General features: G+C 34.8%; 1 protein-coding gene across 4 annotated transcripts in view; it reads left to right on the top strand.

The window, feature by feature from the left end:
* LOC118269803 (neuropeptide CCHamide-2) overlaps positions 1-16,424 on the top strand; it is a 39,020-nt gene that overhangs the window by 16,755 nt on the left and 5,841 nt on the right. For all 4 annotated transcript variants that reach the window (XM_035585121.2, XM_035585118.2, XM_035585119.2 and 1 more), the window contains exon 3: positions 14,483-14,556. In XM_035585121.2, coding sequence (XP_035441014.2) covers positions 14,483-14,556 — 74 coding nt within the window. The remainder of the gene's footprint in view (positions 1-14,482; positions 14,557-16,424) is intronic.

Below are 16,424 nucleotides of genomic sequence, written 5' to 3'. Positions count from 1 at the left end.
GGTACTGAAATCCGCGGCGTGTCCCATGGACATGAATTACTATCTTAGATCCCGCAACGAAATAAATCAGAAGATATTATTAGAGGAGAAGTAAAAGTCAGCTTCTAAAACCAATATTTTCACCTACAAAACCTTAACTTAAAATTACAATAACAATTACACCCAAAAAATTCAGTCATAATCGACAATCCAAATTCTAAAGACTCCCTTTCATCAAACGGAAACAATAAAGTTTTATGATAAAGAGAAAAATGCTTGCGACCACCATTTCATTCGGGAGGTCCACTTGTAAACAATTTCTGGACCCTTTAAAACAAACTAAGGACCTCTCGACGATTTCGGAATATTTGTAAAACTTCAGTTGGTTAGGGAGTCAGTAGAAAGCCTTCTGTAGTTAAGCTAAGTTACTCTTTATGATAATTTCTGTCTGGATTATATATTCGCGTCTGTAATAATAGGGATGATAACGGGGTATGAAAATTAAAAATCTATTTAGTCCGTCAGTTAGGTGATGAAAAAATATTAGACACGTATTTTTGTCATATAAGATAACAATATTTAGATAAAACGAATCAAAGTTTAGAAGTGGGAGCAAATATGTCATTTCTACGTATAAAACGTACCTAGAAGCACGTAGGTAATTAGAAAGTATTTGATTGTGAAAATAAAAAAAATACGTGTATAATATTTTAAATTAATCTACAAGACCAGTGCTACCAGCACGCTTGCAGCCCTTTTCTATTGTTTTCAATATAAAAAGAACGCCGTGCTTATTAAGTATTCATATGTTAAGTCTTTAACTCTTTGATCAATTTACCTATGCTTAGTCATATATTATTTTACGAACATCAACTAGCAATCACTAAGAAAACTCTATCAAATACTTACACATACAACCTCTTTGATCCATACTCCTTACAGGATCCTCAAGTACCTCCCATTGTGTATTAGGCTGAAGCCGTGAGCTATCTACATCTCTGTCTGGTCGATTTCTCTTAACACTGATAATGTTTACATGTTACGCATTTATGTGATGTATCAGGTGTGTGTGTGTGCGAGTATTCATGTGATGGTTCAGGTGTGTGTGTGTGCGTGTATTTATGTGATGTATCAGGTGTGTGTGTGTGCGAGTATTTATGTGATGCTTCAGGTGTGTGTGTGTGTGTGTTTATGAGTATGTTACTTTCAAGGTTAGGTAGGGTTCAAGAATTGCGAGTCGGACTGGTATACCAGTATACAAATAATTAGCAAAAAAATTATGTATGGAAGTTATTTTATTTTATTTGTTATTAATGTGGCAAAAGAAATACATCATCTAGGAAAATTTCTACTGATTATGAGATGCAGCCTTTTTTTAGAGGGGGAAAAATCGTCCAATGACTTTTCCCGCCTTGGGTGTGTCAGACTCTTACTGAATTAAAACCACCCCGTTTCTTCTCCTGTTTTGATCTGGAGCCTGGGCAACTTAGGTTGTCCGCAGCTCCAGATTGAGACGCAGCCTTGTGACAGATTCGGACATTCGGTCTTGTTTAATGAAGGTCTAAAATAAAACTACAAATAATCGTAAATTGACCTTTATCATTATTAAAACTTCACAACATTGAAACACAACTTATTTACATTTATTTTAAAACCTCCTACTTTCAGTTAGGTATTCGTTAAATAAAGTATACCATGGTGTCCTTTTTTAACTTATATTCAACTTTGCGGTTGAAATTATAAGTTTTCTTTCCCTTTGAACATTCATCAGAGTCTGTTTCATAAAATTATTTCAATATTTTATTCATATTTGTTATTATTTTAAGTTAATTTCGTACAGTTTCTGTTTTGTTCGAAACCCAAACTAAACTAATAGTTTGTACGAAGAATGTCTAAAGGTAAGCGTCCACAGACCCGCATCGTACGCATCGGACGGATCGCATCAAACGGATATATTTTTCAGACTGCGTATCGATAGCAATCGGATTGCTAATCCCACTTTCACTCGGATTTTTGGCATCGGCGTTCCGTATGACGTCATCGGAGCGCATTGCATGTTGGAATTGCCGATGAGCAGTCCGTACAGTGCGGATCAGTGGACGCAGTTGTATAAGTTTCTATACAAGACAAACTAAAATCCGTTGCGTGCGACCTTTAACGTCCACTTGGCCAATATTTTATTTATAATGTAATTTTAACACAGAGTTATTGCTCACATTTTTATGAATAAGTAGGTAGGCATACAGAAACCCTTTTACTATTTAATCAGTCAATTGTCGATAGAGCTTTTCTTGTAAGGCGGCAATTATTTCTTATTTTATCGATTTTTTTCAAATAAGTTTGGGAGAGCCATGCTTCGACACGAATGGGCTGGCTCGACCGGAGTGACACGACGGCCTCACAGAAAACCGACGTGAAATAACGCTTGCGTTGTGTTCCACGTCAATTACCCGCCTTCCTAATCCCCGATTCTTCAACAAACCTTGAATTCCTATCCCCCAAAACGACGGCAACTCACTTGTAACCTCTTGTGTTTCGCGAGTACACGTGCGGCGCCGATTGCTTACCATCGGGTGATCTGTTTGCTCTTTTCCCATGAAAAGCGGGAAATCATTTCAAACCATAATTGATAAGATCAGATCGATACTTAGAACAAATACTATTATAGTATAATTTATTAAACCCAAAGAATCTTGAACCCAGAATCACTCTGTCAGTTAAATGAGCAACCACATAACCAACCAAACTAATCGAGTTATTAACAAGCTACGCAATAACACCTACTTATCTACTTACCCTCTTACATGATATCACTAAACAGGGCTCGAACTAAGCCTAAGTTGGCTTACACAACGTGTTTGTATGTTTGTTTGTCGGTTATGTTATGTACCGATGTTGTGTTGACTCGTCGTAACTGATACAAACTGTTAGGCATCTAATTTACAACTAATTATGTGTTTAAGTAGTCGTGGTGGCCCGGAGGTTTCAGACGCCTGCTTCCTATGCATGAGAGTGCGGGTACGAACTTTACCAATGGCAAGTACCAATATGACTTTTTCTGAGTTATATGTACATCCTAAAATTAGGTCTACTACTGACAAACGGCGAAGGAAAACAATGAGAAATTATAACGTGAGCTTATAATTTCTTGTTATAAGTTTGAAATTGTCGACCCACATTGAACATTTAACAACATTGAACAATTAACAAAGCACTTTATACAAATCTTCACATAAGTAGGTACTTGGAATACAACCAGGATGTTCTAAGAAAGTAGAATATTCTTTACCAAAAGTTGGTCTAGAATATTATCAGAAGTAAGAAAGGCAAACGGTAAAGGAATATATGTTCGTGTACGTCTAGTTTGAGTTAAAACTCAAAACGGTTCTTTTGAGTGAGACGTGAGCCCGCCTTTTGTGAGTGGCAAGTAAATTGGCACTCACTCACTCACTCAGTTCTCACATATGTGCATTTAAAGGCTGTTTGTTCAGTTTTCTTCGTATTGTCATAGTTTATAATAAAGTATAGGTTTTCTGTGTCATACAACATGTTAAAGTTATTTTGTCTTGTCAAGCGAAGCGTTTAAGTTTATCACAAAGCACTGTTGACTGGTTTTTGTCAATGTGTTGTCCCATAGTCGGATCTTAACCCCGCAGGAAGAGTAGGTGGTAAGATTCACTGCCGCCAACACACTTTCCAATTGGATAATCACTTTAAAATATATTTTGTTGTTCATATACAAGCCATCGAAACTTATATAACCGTCTTATTTTTTTGAGGGGATGAAAATAATTTAATAACTTCTCCCGTCCGGGTGAGGTGAGAGGCAGTATCAGACTCTTACTGACTAAAAATCACCCCTCCCTACTCCTGCTTTAAACCAGAGCCCCAGTAAACCCTCTAGGTCATCCGTATATAAATTGTCTCAGCGATTAAAAGTTATCTGTTTACCCACGGTCTATATATTGTACTCGTAGATTACCTGAGAAGAAGGAAAAGTTTTTTTTTTGCATTTTAATACAAACTTTTGAAACAAAAGCTAATGCTAGTTCCTATATTGTTGTGAAGTTTAGTTAAAATAGTTTTAATTCCAGCACTAATTGGTCCCTTGGATTCTTTTCTTTTAAGCTAGTTTCTCTGTTTCTAAGACTTTTAGTTAAAATGTTGTTAGATATTATACATAATATCACGCTAGAGATGCACATTTCAAGTGGATTGGAAGGACATTGGATGATTTTCCCCCCTCAAAAAAAGTGTAATACATTTTGCTACGTACCTACTATCCAATTATCACCAGTTATTTTATAAGATAACATATACTAGGGACAATTTTAGACTACCACTAAAAAATAAGAGAAGATATTAATTTCATGTTTTTATACAACGAACAAACATAAATCCCATAGTAAAAGTATTGTAAAATATATGTTCCGTCGAGAAAACGTTGGCTCAACTTCTATGAAGTGCATAGGTTCAAGTCCCTCGTTGCTTGCAAATGCATTTCACGTACGATGGCTGTGAAACCTGCCTTCAAACTTACCTATGTACTCGTACGTTCTTGAGAATTGTCGGTTAAGATTCTTTGCGTTCTTTTTGTTCTTTTTTACGCTAAGATTTCTAAGATTTTCGTCGTGGGTGTGTACTTCACATCACTACTAGGCCAAGAACAACAATAATGTATGGTTCACGTGTCATCGATTAGTGTGATTCTGTCATCATTTTCAACTGAAAGACGTCCATAGTAATACAAAGGCAACATAACTGATTAGCATGTAAACTTACGTATTTATTTTACTTTTCTCTAGTGAATACTTCAAATAAACAGTCAATTTCAATAATTTTACAATTCATTACTCAATCCAGTACTCATACTTTGAGACACAATATATAAGTATGCATAAACGCGACAGACAAGCGGTGCAAAGAGAACCAGCATTTGAACAAAGGCGCAATAGTACAACCATTTACAAATATATAGGTCCCGACTACTATATCAAAGGAGAATTATCGCCAGACAACCTTCTTCATAATGAACTTGAAACTCTAAAATCTTAGAGTTGTAACAAAGTACTGCATTCCTTATAAGATGGGAGCTGTGGTCCATTCATTAGAGCGACCCCAGATTACCTTAGTTTGACATTCATGGAAATCCGAACGTGGTTATTAGTAGGTAACCAGTTGACTGTAATTAAACGCTGACTGACTAAGGAGCTTGCATATTCTGGTGCATTGTAACTTGCAGCGAAGAATTATTAAGTTCTTCAGTGATCGAATATAGGCAATATCTTTCAGTAATAGCATAAGTATATGTATAAGAGGGTAAAGAATACATAAATAACGCACTCTTTAATCCCCGAAGGGTTAAGAATCGTGAAGCAAGTACAAAGAGGAGATGCAATAATGTGATTGTGCACTCTGATACAAATCTGACTATTTTACGCAACGGATTTTGATGCGTTTTTTTATATAGAGTGATTCAAGAGGAAGGTTGCATTGCATCCATGCGAAGTTAGGGCGGGTTGCTAGTGACATTATAAGTAAAAGGTGGAGATAGGTAGGTAATAAGCGCCTAGTACGCAGTAGAAGATTACACAAGGAGCAAGCAAGGAGTTTCGATTCTGTATGGAAACATTCAAGCAGAATTGAAACTACAACACATGCGTTTCAAACCTAGACATGGAACCCCTTTCCGATAGGTACTCATTTTCATAAGTATCAAAGGAAAGGAACGAATTACGATTGACTGACAGACAGATTGTCTGACTTAAACCCATGTAATGCAATAATGGATCGAGTGCAGCTATGCCTTTATTCAGTCAGTTTGCAATTTATTTTGCATTACATTATGCCAATCGCGGAAAGAGGTACATATCAAGCTAGACAAAGCCAGTATGATAATCTGGTTTTGTATATATTAGTATGATAAACCAATTTCTTTTGTATTGTGATCCGTTATTTGGAATTAGGCTCTTTATATGATAACAGATTAGCCCCAATGGTATTTAAGTCTTGGACTGCCAATAGAAAACTGTTGAAGGCAAATCCTCCGCTAACGTCGTTCACCGGTGACCACCACGGCGTTCAATGTGTTAATACATAGCTGGTGAAAATATTATATTTAACGTGTCCATCTGTCCATCTGTATTTTGGATAGGTATTCGAGGAATATAGTTTAGGAAAGGTTTTTGGCGAGGAACTCGACTGGTTTCCAGCCCTAATGGGGCTTATTCATGACGAACACCTACGTTGTTTGTGCCTATCCCAAAATATCCACAAATGTACCCACGTATGTGTATAATACAATCGTTTTCTTGTGTTTTCCTTCAATAAAATTACCATAAATATCACTTACATGGAGTATAATGATTGCCCAGTAAAATGGGTCGTAATTTCATATTTATTGGACGATAAATTAATAGTAGTGTATGTTTATTTCTATCTATTTGTTTTATTTTATTTTAGTTAGAAGTGAAAACACCACATGATATTATGATCAATATCTATTTATTTGCTATATCATTTGACAACTCTCAGCTATATACATTTAGGTAGGTACTTATATACCGGTAAACTATGGCAACTTTACCAGACCCTTGGCAACTTTACCATACTATAGGTATTCGGTATAAACTCATTTATCTAAAAATCTACCCACTAGAATTCTGTTTTGTAATAGTAGTATTTTTTAGACTTTAAAAGGAAATATTTACTATATTTTGCGTAGACGTAAGACTGCTATTATGCCAGTAATGGCCGTCACAATGTATGCGTGAAAATGTGCTAAAAGTTAGTAGTTCCTAAATTGTACTCACAGAGCCTAAATTATTTGTCACAGGTGAGTGAAATTTTGATCTTGTATGTATAATATAGTTGGGATTACTGTTGTAATGTCAGCAATTGCTTTTTCTTTAATTTATTGATAAATAATCGCTTCGGTAATGTTGACACAGGTTAGGTAAAGTTGCCACGGCCTGCTTTGTGGCAACTTTACCTACAGTTAGGGTTGGCAATAAATGGTTTTTTCCTTGTTTGTGTGTATGTAACCATTTTCGAATACCTAAATTTCCCAGCATAATAGTGAATATCCTGGATGATAAGTTATAATGTATTTAATAATACCTTTTGTTTTAGAGTCAAAATGGCTCACATGAAACAAAACCGCAGAAAACTCGGAGCTAGACAATATAAAAAGTATACGAAAGTAATGTTAAAATTAGCTATGGAGATAGTGAAGTCAAAAAATTAAAAAGTCAAAAGATTAAACATTATTTTGTAGCCTTTTTTTACAATTTTAAACATAAATACTTAAAATTTTAGAACTTAATTTAGTTTAAAAGGGAACAATATTTATGTCAGATATTTATCCTTTTTTTTACTTTAGGTTTAAGGTTTATATTTTTTTTTTAAATATACATGTCATAAAAATAATTCTCATTTTTTGACAACCCCGAGCGTAACAAATTATTTGTATGTAAATTACGATGAAACCCGTGGCAACTTTCTCGACTGTCTGTGTAGCCGTTATCTTTATAGATTTCCTCATATTGTTTGCATTATAATACGAAGAGGTAATACCTAGATGAAGCCCTCTGTACCTCAACAACTCTTTAATATGCAATACACGATGAATACGGCGCGTAGGTAAAGTTGCCAAAAATTTGGTATCTTTACCCATGTTGTTTTTTCTTTATTACGGCTAAAGTAAGCGTTTGTATATAATGACGTTTACGGTAAAGTGAGCCAGATAGACTACAATTCTAAATATATAGTTTTGGTTTCTATGCGTCTTATGGTTAAAAATATATTTCGATTTTTGTTCCAAAATATGGTAAAGTTGCCATGTTTTACGGTACGGCTTTAGCGTGGTTGGTTGATAATTCTGTAGTCGGAAAATACTGGCATATAAAAAATACTTTTAAGGATAAATAATAGTAATATTCTAAAACCTATGTTACCATAGGTTTTAGAATATTACAAAACAATCTAGTCGTTTCGGAACTTTTGCAATATGAGAAAAATCACTGAGAGACAGCACCTGTAGAGGAACAGTATAACATTCCAATTAGATTTTTAAATACGTACAACATAGGGTATAAAATAGAGAAGCATAATATAAAGTGCAAGCTTCATCATAACAATATAAATGATAGTAGAGTAAGTCTGTCAGTTTGTGCACGCAATGTAGTACAATTAATGCATTGTTCATTGCGCGTGCTTTTTCTACTGAGAGAGGTCTTAACCATTCATTGGAGACGATAATTAAATAAACTATTTTTATGACAGAAAAATAATTGCCCCATAGTCTAGAGAGCTTTACTTTCATACTGTGGGTAGCTGTTGTTGTTAGTAAGAGTGTGGTACTCCCTCTCGCCTCCCCAAGGCGGAAGAAGTCATTTGATGATTTTCCTCCGTTATAATGGGTTGTTGTTTTTGTTGTTGAAAAATTAAGTAAAAACTAAGTAACTTACTTAATGTCCTACGTCCCCAAGGTGGGCCAGCGAGCGACCAGAAGTCCTCCATCGCAACCGGTATTGATCTTCCCGTTTCACTTTACATTACTTTGTAATCTGTGCCAAATAGCATTGTCAGTAGTCTAATTGAGTGAAAAGAAAAAACCACCAACTGACCAAAATCCTCTTCTCACACGGACAAGGTTTGAGCATTAATCACCACGCTTACTCAATGCGGGTTGGCAAACATATGAGTGATGATAAGAGATTGACATACATTTACTAAGAGTCGCTGCTTCTCGTTAAATGAGCCGTAATCTTGGCCACCACCTCCGTGGTTCAAAAGCAAAATGTAAATAAAATACCTCTGCTTATCCCCTTAGAGACCAACCGTGATATTGTTATTTTAAACTCAACTTCAAAGTTTGGGACACAAGTTACTCGAAGAAATATTTTCGTAATCACTGAGCTTAACAAACGAATTGGTTATCAATTTGGAAATTATTTTTATCAGCTTAAGAAACGTTAACCCTTCCCTTGGATAATCCCCTAATTTCAGTTTACGAAAGTAGCGATGTCGATGGTATTTTCCCCCAGATTTGGTACGTATCTTCGAAATATTCCATGATAATATTATGGAATGCGAAAAAACATTATAATTATTTTTTTGGATTATGGGATATGTTCTGTAGAGGGAATTCTTCTTCTGAATATAAGAAATGTGATATTATTCGACTTCACTAGAGGACTGATCGACAGACTGACAGACATGTTTAATATTGTTATATTTAGTTTGATGTTCTAAAGTGCCTTCCTGGTCTATTTAAAAAAAATAATTAGATTAAGAATAATTGGAGACTTTCACTTTGGCTATTCTACTAATATTATAATTCTAAAAGTTTATAAACAAGGATAATATTCTTGTTACCCTTTCATGCGAAAACTACTTATCAGGAATAACACACAGGATACTTTTTATCCTGGAAGTGGTTGGCAGAAGCTGGTATGTAATAAATTCGTGCAAATATTTCGTAACAAAACAACTAGTTTCCTAGTTCCGTGTGGGAACAAAAACTGTAATGTAATAATGTACTACTAACCACATGTTTTGTTGAATTCTAATTTAGAGTATCTGTGGTTTTATGTTATTCTAAGTTGCAATCAGTTTGTGTTGTTTGTATGTATTTTAATCCGTACCACACTTAGTCTGTTTTCTAAATTGCTATGTTTGATGTTGTGAATAGACCTATTAAACCTAGGTCTCGATTCCATGCTCTTGTTAGTTTGTTACTTGTCGTTGCCAATTAGTTACAATTTTACAGTCAATAATACTTTAACGTTAAGATATTTCATGCAAGAGATAATTTGACAGAAGTTTACTGGGTGCTACTGCCCAATTTAATGGCAGATCATGGTTTTAGGACATATCTCACTAAACTCGTAAATGTTATAACTCCCAAGATTACTTAAAACTTACATTTTATACTTGAAATAACCAGCATTCTGGTATGTTAATTCTACTTAAAACTTGTAATAGTAGAAATGTCTTTCAGGACCGCGTCACCGAAGTCGGCTAAAATATTTAGTACAATACCTACAGGTCTAAACCTAAAAGCTATATTTACCCCTGTCATAAAGTGGGTGTGACACACCTTAGTAAATGTCACCAAACTTAATGGATCATAATCACATAACAAGATTACCTACAAAATGGATTATCAATTAACACGGAAATCTCATGTTTTGAGATAATCGATTTATAAACTTAGACCAGAGTTCAATGACCGTTGTAAGTGCTGCGAAGATTTTGTGCTATTTATTGGAAGGTGTACATTTCATGAATTCTTTTTATATTATAGTAATCATCACACCACATCAACAGCGCGTATAAGTAGCCACTACTGACCAAAGGCGTCTTCTCGCACGGAGAAAGTTTGCGCATTAATTACCAAGCTTGCTCAATACGGATTAGCGATTTTAAACATAGAAATTATAGACCCAGTTTTTGTCACGATGTTTTCCTTCACCGTTTTTCAACTTAAGAGGGTACATATAACTCGGTAAAAGTCACATTGTTACTTTACCGTTGGTAGGTTAAAGAAGCTGGTGCATTAAAACTCCAGACTTCGGGCTACCACGACCACGACATACATACAGAGTAATCATTATTGCTAATATCGACCGACTTTCCAAAAAGAGAGGAGGTTCTCAATTCGGCCAGTATGCTTTAAGAGGTGTTCTATTGTGTGGAGGAGGAACATTTACTTCTGGAATATCACGGGCTGATGACGAGGGACTTATTATGCATAGTCCTGTAGTTGACTGCCACGTGACTGCTTATGATGATCATATATTGATCATAGCTAAACCTCACGAGGTTTAGCACCATTAGCTGGTATCTATCACAGCCGTGCGTAATCGGATGCTACCGGATTGTGACCGACCCGGTGACGCAACGGCTTAGCTTAGTACTGTCGCCGGTTTTAGAACGGTTGTGATAAAATGGTGCTGGTATATACAGCAATAGTATTTAGATACAATCATATGTGTGTTTGGAAGTTTGTTTGTATAGTGAGCTATTGGGTACAGTCTTTTTTGTTCACTAGTGGACGTCTCTCGGCTGCTGATGATGATAATGTATACTGAATGTAAGCATGTTTGTTGAACACGGGGTCCTGCTATGAAAATTCAAGATTTTTTTTTAAGAGCCAAACCATCGAATGACTCTTCCGCCTTGGGCGTGGCAAGGGCGAGTGTCAGACTCTTACTGGCTATAAACCTCTCCGTCCCGATAGGCAGTTCGCAGCTCTGAAAGATCTAGCTTTACTTTAGTTAAAATTATATTTAAATTATTGGGTCAAAATGATAATGCATATTACCTACATATGCTTTCATCTATTATATTATTATTACTATTCGAATATTTCAACAACCTAAAGTCAAAGGTTCAGGTCACATCAAAGTGGACTTTACGCCATCAATAATAGAGTTCGCTAGGGCTAATCCGGCGACACCCGGCTACATTCCGGTTCGGTTACGTCCACACGTGTACGGTTGTACGGTTGTCCGGCCGATATGTTGCTACACCGGCTTAATTCCATTGCGACCCAGTCCTATTTTAGTTGGGCTGTGACCTATCTAGATGTTTAGGTTTAGTTGTAGGTATTGTTGAATTCGTATGTTATGTGGGTGATACTATTTTGGGGCTATTTAAAAGAGATCATTCTATAATTATCTATTACACATTTCTTTTAAAGATAACAATGAAGGGAACATATGTGATTGTGTCGTCAAAATGATTATATCCAAATCCTTGAGGTTGGGTCGCTTTTGGATATAATTGTGTGATGGTGGAAGTCTTGGAGTGAGGTCCCAAATATTATAGAATGGTATAAATATTATACACACAATGATTTGGCAAACAAGATTTATCCCAACTACACAAAAATAACATGGGAATAATTTTCAAAAAAAAAAGAAATTACTGTATTTCTCATCTCTCTTATAGATACAACTTCTGTGTCTAGTTACTGAAAGATTTGACGAAATCAAAATGTCTACCTACATCCAAAATCAATGGCTGAAATTTACATACAAAGAGTTCAATCGAAAAATACCCTAAAATGGTTAAAATCAACGTTCACCGTTTCGTTCAAACTTAGCATTTCCAGCTTTATTTGTTGAACTGGTGGCCGGCGAGCAAACAAACAAACACACAAACAAAGAAACGTACGTAGATGAGGTTATGCAAGACCAAAAACTACAGCAAAAAGTCCTCGGTTCAATTCCAGACTCGTTTGTTTGCGATACTGATTGAAAAGGGGAACAATTCACTTTTAAGGTCTTAATTCAGTGTTCAAATTGGTGCAGGTTAGGTTCTAGATTTTTTGGAATTGACTGTATTACTGGTTGAAGTTTAAAAAGGCTTTCTATTTGATGATTTGCTTCGTTAAAAATCTTCTTTAACTTATTTGCTTCTTTAACAATACTTCATTCTTTATTTTTAAGTGTTATCTTGTACTATGGTTTTCTCTTGCAGCGTGGGTGCATATGAATACGATACATACATACACCAAAATATATTTTTTTTTACAATTTTTGTTTGTTTCTCTTTTCGTTTCGGCTAATCTCGGAAATGACTAGACCGGTTTTGACGGGACTTTTATTAGTAGGTAGCTGATGTACTAAGAAGTAACTTAGGCTATCTTTATTAGTTACAAAGTCCGCAATCCACGCGCGTGAAGCCGCTAGCATCTTCTAATTTCACATAACCATAAAGCAGTAAGCTGTTTCATAAAAAAGTTTATAAAACCTGAAGTTTTATCATCAAAACTATATAAAAATAGTTTTCAAACTTAACTTTATTATCATAACAGTAATTAATAAGCTTGAAACATGCCAATTCACGTTAGCAGTTCAATATTTAATTATTCAAAATATATGCCATTTGAACTTCGACCTAATTCCGTGAATCGATAGTCATATGTATAAAAAGATTGCTTGGCACCACATTCATACCTTTTTGCTGTGGACACAATAGTTTGTACACACTTTTTGTGTTAATAGGCCTTCAGTCCTACTTGGTATTGGCTTTTTAGTAATATCGACGTAATAATATGATGACGTCATTTCAAATTTTATTTTGTCAACTGTGAATCATAATTCTGAGTCTTTGTTTTAATTTTTTGAGGGGAAAAAGTAATCCAATGACTTCTCCTGCCTTGGGTGAGGCAAGAGGGAGTGTCAGACTCTTACTAACTAAAAACCACCCTGTTCTTACTCCTGCTTTTCGAGTCGGAACCACGGTAACCCGCTTGGCAGTCCGTAATCATCAACCTAAAACTGCATCATTGCAAGGCAAAGGGCGTATACTCTTGAATCTCTGAATCTCAATGTTAATACAATTTCAATCCAATAAAATATCAATAATTATTGAATATCAAAACTATACAACCCTAATCGTAGCTGTTAAAATAGCATTCAGAGTACGGAATGTAAAGCCAAACTAAATACCATTTAGTTCGTTCAATATCCACGCATTACGGATGCAATAGGCGATAGTGTGGCAACTCAAGAGTTTTTCAAGAGAAATTTCAAAATATCAATGTCTTGATCAATCGGAATTGGTTTCAAGAGTAAGACCCCGGGTTTCTTCACAGATGGAAAGAAATGCTTAAGACAAAATATTCATTATTAAAAAAAAAAAACTAGGATGGTATAAAATAATGATTATCAACTGGTTACAGTACAATGCTACGCTGTGATGACACGTTGCTACGTATTGCTACGTCACTCGGCGTTACAAAACAAATTGCTACGAAAACGCTACGAGTTGTTCTTTTTTATTGCAAACATTTACAATTTTAATAGAAATATTAAAACTATCAAAATAATCTCTTGAGACTTGAAAATCATTATGTACTCTATTTTAATGTATGTTTGTTACATTATTTTCAGTTATTCAAAAGTTACATAGTAAGTTTAGACTATGAAAAATACACATTTATAAAGAAAATTATGTTCGTACATAAAAGATGTTATTTCAGCCATTAGTCTGTGTAAATTGTGTAAGTTTTTATATAAAATCTCTGAAAATATCTATTTGAAAAGTGAAAGTTTTTCTAACGAATGTTAGTTTACTTTTACTTTTTTTTATAATTTTCGTCAATAACAAATATTATTCCAATGATTTTAAGTTTAATTTTATTGTTGAGCATAATCTTAAGTCGGTTAAAGAGTCATCAAGCCACCACAGATGGGGCAAGCAAGGCTGGAGTAGGAACAGAGTGGTTTTTAGTCAGTAAGAGTCTGACATTCTCTCTCGCCTCGCCTCGTCCAGGCGGCAGAAATGATTGGATGATTTTCCCCTCTCAAAAATAGTCGGTTGCTATTTAAAATTTTACGTAATATCCCTTATATGATGGACTCTAGACCTACGCATCTTATCACGCTATCGCTACTTATAGCACGTGTTACGTGTGTACTACTATTTCTAATATTGTAAAGTTCGTATATTCAAAATTTAAAAAAAGTAATTTTTGTTTTGTCCACAGGTGGGTGTTCTGCCTTTGGTCACTCATGCTTCGGTGGCCACGGCAAGAGGTCGGGTGATACTGCTGCCATGGATGTAAGTATACATACATACATTCAACGGTTTACGAGGGGTAAGCTGTACATTCATCAACTTTGACACATCTATGAACAAAATTCCCTGAAGTTACATTTTCAGATTGAGTTACGTGTTGATTGGTTTAGCTTTTTGAGATCTATATGCCACAGATATTTAAGACCATGTTTTTGAGGTTGTATTTTTAATTGGTTGGTTTTAAACAATAATAATAATTTATAAAAAAGCAGATATAAAAATGTCGCACGAAATAATTTTTTAAACAACGAATGAAAGAAACATTTTAACACGTTCGTCAGCGCCGTCGTACTGAATGAACAGTACTTACTGAAAGGAAATTGTGAATATTTTAGGTATAAGTGTGAAAGCTTAATTGCATCGTAATTATCTTTTCGAAAATAAGTATATTTTTACCTCTCATTTCGAGTATGAAAGTGGTCTAGACTGACAAAAATGTTTAGGTATTAATGTACTCGTGTAAAATGAAATAATATTTTGCTTATCATTGCCATTGAGTTTAATTATTTATTTTTTGTAAGTAGTAATTCAGATATTAAATTTATATTATTGACAACTATGCTACCTATTTGTTATGCGTTTTTAAAATGCAATTAATAACATAATTTTGCTACTGTTTTTAAACTTTACTTATCTTTTAACTTTACTAAGTACAGAAGGCAATTTAAAAAAATAAAAGGCTTTTAAAAATTAGTCATCATCTAAACATAAATTTGTATCACCTATATACATCATGTCCATCAGACATGTCAAAAGAACGTTACACAAAATTAAACTTTATTCCCATATTGATTCAGTTGAGTATCTCTTAACGTTTCACTTTTGTACTGGAAACTTAAAAAGAGGAATTGGGAGGGTTCTTCACACTCCTAAATCTACATACGACCTTATAGTTTCACGATAATGGAAGATAAATATTGAAGTATAACGTTATAATGTTTTATAAGACGTTAGAGTTCGGCTCTCAGGTTAGTCGGCTTCGAAAGAAAGGTTTTTAAAAGTTCAGATATGGTTTGATTTCACATGACCCTTTGTTTATTATCATTGTGTCTGTCTTATTTATCATGTCTGTCGTGGTGGCCCGGTGGTTTAAGATGCGCCATTCTCATACATGAGAGTGCGGGCTTGAAATCTGCCAATGGCAATTACCAATGTGATTCATCGCGAGGAAACCTGGGCTTATAATTTCTATTTATAAGTTTGAAATCGCCAACACGCATTGAGCAAGCGTGGTGATTAATGCTCAAACCTTATTCGTGTGAGAAGAGGCTTTTGGTCAGCAGTAGCCACTTATAGGCTGTTGATGTGAAGTGTTTACATGACTGATAAAAAATTGCAGTTTTTAAATATCAGATAGCTTCACAATCTTTTATAATGACTTATGGTCAAGTGAAGTTTGATTGCATTCTTAATAGACTTCAAAAAAGGAGGGTCTCAATTCATTCAAAACTTTAACAGCTCATTTCATCAAAAATAAAACACACCCAACAATCGAGTAGGCGTTTATACGTTAGATCTATACATATAATAAAATCGTAGAAAAGTGCTGTCTGTACATTGAAAATAAAAATAAAAAAAATAGCAGGGGTTATTGTTATGTCGATGTCGAACCCAAAATTGTAATTAACTTTTTTTTTGTCTGTTTGTCTGTTTGTCTGTTTGTCTGTTCGTCTGTGCGCGCTAATCTCAGAAACGGCTGATCCGAGTTGGATGCGGTTTTCACGAATATATTGTGGGATGCTTAAATTTACATTTAGTGTTTGTTTCATGTCAATCGGTTCATAAATAAAAAAGTTATGTCAAATTAAAGAATCACGTCGAACATTCTATGCTTATACCATTAATCTCCG

This window comes from Spodoptera frugiperda, chromosome 30, assembly GCF_023101765.2.
Source record: "Spodoptera frugiperda isolate SF20-4 chromosome 30, AGI-APGP_CSIRO_Sfru_2.0, whole genome shotgun sequence".
Taxonomy (NCBI): domain Eukaryota; kingdom Metazoa; phylum Arthropoda; class Insecta; order Lepidoptera; family Noctuidae; genus Spodoptera; species Spodoptera frugiperda.
Note: the sequence above shows the minus strand (reverse complement) of the source record. Positions and strands in the feature narration are given on the sequence as shown.